The 4,518-nt window shown below is 38.4% G+C and overlaps 1 protein-coding gene across 1 annotated transcript; it reads left to right on the forward strand.

Annotated features, from left to right (window-relative positions):
• Positions 1 to 452: 452 nt before the first annotated feature.
• tymp (thymidine phosphorylase) lies at positions 453 to 3,679 on the forward strand (the record flags this gene model as incomplete). Its single annotated transcript, XM_010784310.1, has 6 exons — positions 453 to 582; positions 1,308 to 1,426; positions 1,653 to 1,815; positions 2,185 to 2,412; positions 2,585 to 2,725; positions 3,212 to 3,679. Coding segments are annotated over 6 exons (924 nt in total), but the record flags the coding sequence as incomplete, so codon positions are not given.
• Positions 3,680 to 4,518: the final 839 nt, after the last annotated feature.

Genomic DNA, 4,518 nt, shown 5'->3' on the forward strand with positions numbered 1-4,518 from the left:
TAACTGAGGTGCACACATTCTTGTAGTTGTCCCTGGAAGGTGTGTGCGGTGATTGGAGAGTTGGGCCCGGCATGCTCCAATCCAGATCTTCGGTCACGCCTACCGGGGGAGGGACAGGAAGCTGGCATCCAATGGCATCTGGGCAATGGCACAGATCATAACACACAGCTGCAAACACTTACTGAAAGGTTAATGGAAAGATAGAAGGCGGCGGCCGTAACACCCACCTTATTTTTTGCAGGATTTTCCAAATAAAATAACATTTAACTTAATTAATCTGTAAGGAAATTCTTGTTCAAGAAATTGTTTTAGAAATAAAATAAAATAATTTAAAAAAAAACTGAATATACAAAAAAATATATAAAAATGTAAAATAACAACACATGCCTGAATACATGTAGTACAAATAATGCATGTGTATTTTATTCATTATCATTTCGTTAAATGTGCAGATCCTGGAGATCCTGGGCTCGGTGGGCTGTTGCATTGTGGGTCAGACGGAGACTTTGGTCCCTGCAGATCGAGTCCTGTACGACCTGAGAGACGCCACCAGCACCGTCAACAGCCTGCCTCTCATCACTGGTACTGGGGTTACTGATGGAGGCCTAACACTGACATTAAAACAAATAAAACGATTAATAATATTTACAAAATAAGTTCAGGAAATGTAAAAATACATTTAACTTTAATAGGACATATGTTAGGAAATAGAAGAATAAATAATTTAAATGACTAATTTTAATATGAATGTATACCCAAAAGTCTTCTTCACGTGGCTTTAATTAATTTCCTTATATATTTTATTTATTTATTTAAAATAAAGATCAACAAATAAATATATAAGTAAATACATAATTTAGAATAATTATTTTGTTGTCATGTTTATATTTAACTGATTTATTTATTTTAATATAAATGTTTTCTGTTTATATTTATTTGTATTTATATATTTCTTTATTTCTCTATTATAATGGCAGCTTTATTCTGTAGTTACTAACGTGACATACAGTAAGAGTGCTCCAGTCAGTGCCGATTCTAGAGTCTGTGGGGGCCCTAGGCAAACATTCACTGGGGGCCCCTCGAACCCCCCCCCCTCGAATTGCAGTAAATTAAAGGATTTTTCATGTTATCGTTGCTGTGGACCTTCTTAATCTATCTTCTTTGGGGGCCCCCTTCTGGTCCGGGCCCCAAGCAGTTGCCTGCCTTGCCTGTCCGCAAGCGGCGGCCCTGGCTCCAGTTACAGGAATACTGAAATATACTCTGTCTCATAAATATACATTTAAAAATAAGAGATGTTTCTGTTCCAGCCTCGATCCTCTCAAAGAAAGGAGCCGAGTCTCTGTCGGCGCTGGTTCTGGACGTGAAGTTTGGACGAGCCGCTCTGTACAAAGACCTGGACAGCGCTAGAGAGCTAGCTCAGTCACTGGTGAGTCTTCATATTTATATAACCAATACCACAAAGCTTTGTATACATGCTTAAAAATAATAGGGTTTTTTGTACTTTTATTATTATTTATTATTTATTATTTATTATTATTATTATTATTAATGCTTTTATTTTTATTATTTTGACTTATTATTCTATTGTTAGCTGAAGTTTTTATTGTTTATAATTAATTTTGATTGCTAACAATCGTTGTTTCGTTATCCAGGTGCATGCTGGGAACTTGCTGGGCATGCGCACGGCGGCGGCGCTCAGCTGTATGGACGCTGTGATTGGTCGATGTGTGGGCAACAGTCTGGAGGTGATGGAGTCTCTGGAGACGCTGAAGGGGCGAGGACCTGAAGACCTGATGGAGCTCGTCACAACTCTGGGTAACCACGTTATATGTGGACCCTGAAGGCCTCACTGAAGTCAGGGTTTAAAGACATAAGATTTAAGGGATAGTAAAAGCCTTTAAAGACCTGATAAGTACTTTTTTTTTTTTTTGATATTCAATAATAAGTATTTTTTTATTACGACTCATATTTACTTTTTTTTCCTAATTAGTATAGCTTATTTATAGAAAAGTAATTATTTAGGATATTTTCAGGGCTTAAAATAAATAAATTACTCAATAAATTAATTAATGAAACATAAAAATGTATAATAATTTGAATAGGAAATGTTCCTTAAAAAAAACAAGAATATATTTGTTTGAATTGTTTCGGGAAAAAAAGTAAAAAAACGTATTATTTTTTTAGGCGGCTTGTTGCTGCAGATGACTGGCTCTGTGTCCGACCCATCAGAGGGCAAGAGGAAGATTTCTCACGCTGTGATTGGTGGAGCTGCTCTCTCAAAGTTCCAGGCCATGATGGAGGCTCAGGGAGTAGCCAATGAGACGGCTCGGTCTCTATGCTCCGCCCACTCAGATTACTACAGCGTCCTGAGGAAAGCTGAGTATCAGATGGAGCTGAAGACACCGACAGATGGTAAACAAACAAAAAAACAAACAAATGCAAATACTTTTAATGTAACAGAGTATTCCTACACTGTGGTACTTCTACTTTGTAGTACTCTAAGTACAAGATCTGAGTACTTCTACTTTTATTCCAGTACAATATCTGAGTATTTTTGGTAAATGAGTTTCCTCTCGACCTGCAGGAGAGGTTTTGGAAGTCGATGGTTTGGCGTTAGCTGAAGTTCTCCATAAATTGGGGGCGGGTCGATCGAAGGTGGGAGAACCTGTCAATCACAGCACGGGGGCGGAGCTTCTGGTGTCGCTGGGTCAAAGAGTCAGCAAAGGTCAGAGGTCAACGGTGATGGGTTACTAACTTATTGTATTTATTCATTCATGGCTTGTTGATGAAATACTTTGCTGTTACTTTTGATTTGATTAATTTCGAACGTGTAAAACAATACGAAAATAATAATAATAATAATAATAAAATGAAGAGAATTATGATACTCTACGAACTCAAGCAGTATCAAATTGATAAACAAAAATATTATTGATTTACAAATTATATATAAACAAACACAATCCACCTAATTACACATCTGTTACTTTTGTCAGCGTGTAATTGTGTGCGTGTGTCAGTGTGTGTGTGCGTCTGTCTGTCTGTCTGTCTGTCTGTGTGTGTGTGTGTGTGTGTGTGTGTCTGTGTGTGTGTGTAGTGTGTGTGTGTCAGTTTGTGCGTGTGTCTGTCTGTCTGTCTGTCTGTCTGTGTGTGTGTGTGTGTGTGTGTCTGTCTGTGTGTGTGTGTGTAATGTGTGTTTCTGTGTTTTCAGGCGCCTCCTGGCTGCGGCTGCATTTCGAGACTCCGCGTCCGACTGCAGATCAGATCGCTCGCCTGCAGGGGGCGCTGACTGTCGGATCAAACACACACACTCACACACACACTTTAGTGAGGGAACTACTGGTGCCTCAGTGACGCTATATTTAATACTTAAACACAACTGCAGATCATGTGACTGAAGTCCATGCTTTTACATAAAACAGTTTACAAAAGTCAGCTTACTAAAAATGTACTTCAATAAAAGGACAAAGGTGTGAATATGTTTCCAATGTATAACTACAATATGAAATACATGAAGTAAAAAGAAGAGCCTCTGAAATGAGGTAAACCTACAAAGTGTAAATAAATACTTAAGTAAATAAAGGCATTGTTTTATTTTCCCAAAACATGTGTTGGTAGCTAGGTAGCTTTAGCATTACAGAATTAAACAAAAGTGTTATTCTAAACTATTATTTCTTTTAACGCAGTCACATGATATATTGTGAAAAACAACACAAAGGTTATCAATAAATATTGTTTAAAACCAACAACGTGTTTGTCCGTCTCTTAATACTGTCCCACTTCCTGTTTGTTAGCTCATCTGTGCCTACTGAAGTCGTCTGGCTTTAAGGGTGGGGTAGGTCATTTTGGAGAAACCAGCTCGAGTGCGCTAGAATTTGAAAATACACAACCAGAAAAAATCTGTCACTTCCTCACAGAGCCCCTCCTCCAACACACACGAACACGCTCATGACCAATGAGGGCACGAGATAAGTTTGTGCACAGATGGAAGGCTGACAGGCAGGTAGGCCATCCAGTTATTTTAGCCGGCTCAGATGATTGGTCGAGCTTTTTACAGCTCCATGGCTTCCAGAGATTACATTTTTTGTATGGATTTTTTGTCAAAGCTCTTCAGATATTCATTGCTATCAGGATGTTAAGAGCATTCCATGGAATATAACAAAAAGTGTATCTCGAGCCGGTTTCTCAAACTTACCTACCCCACCTTTAACTACTATGACATTTTTTCACTTTTTTCGACATACTATACGATACTATGACTTGACCTGGAGCGCTTCGTAGGATTTGTACTTCCAAATGTACTTGTATGTACCGTACCTGTATGTAAACACCTTTCATTTTAATTCGTACCGTTACTTACAAAGCTTTCTTTCTCTGATATGCTGCCTATAGTGTTTGTTCTACTGTGCTTTATAGCCTGGTGTTGACTTCAGTTATCCAGTGTTCGTGGTCAGCTGTGCAAAACATTTGGCTTTATTCCCACGTCTGTTGCATATCATTAGTGGATGAATGTGTTCT

Source organism: Notothenia coriiceps, unplaced genomic scaffold (genome assembly GCF_000735185.1).
Source record: "Notothenia coriiceps isolate Sejong01 unplaced genomic scaffold, NC01 NC01_scaffold00026356, whole genome shotgun sequence".
Taxonomy (NCBI): Eukaryota; Metazoa; Chordata; class Actinopteri; order Perciformes; family Nototheniidae; genus Notothenia; species Notothenia coriiceps.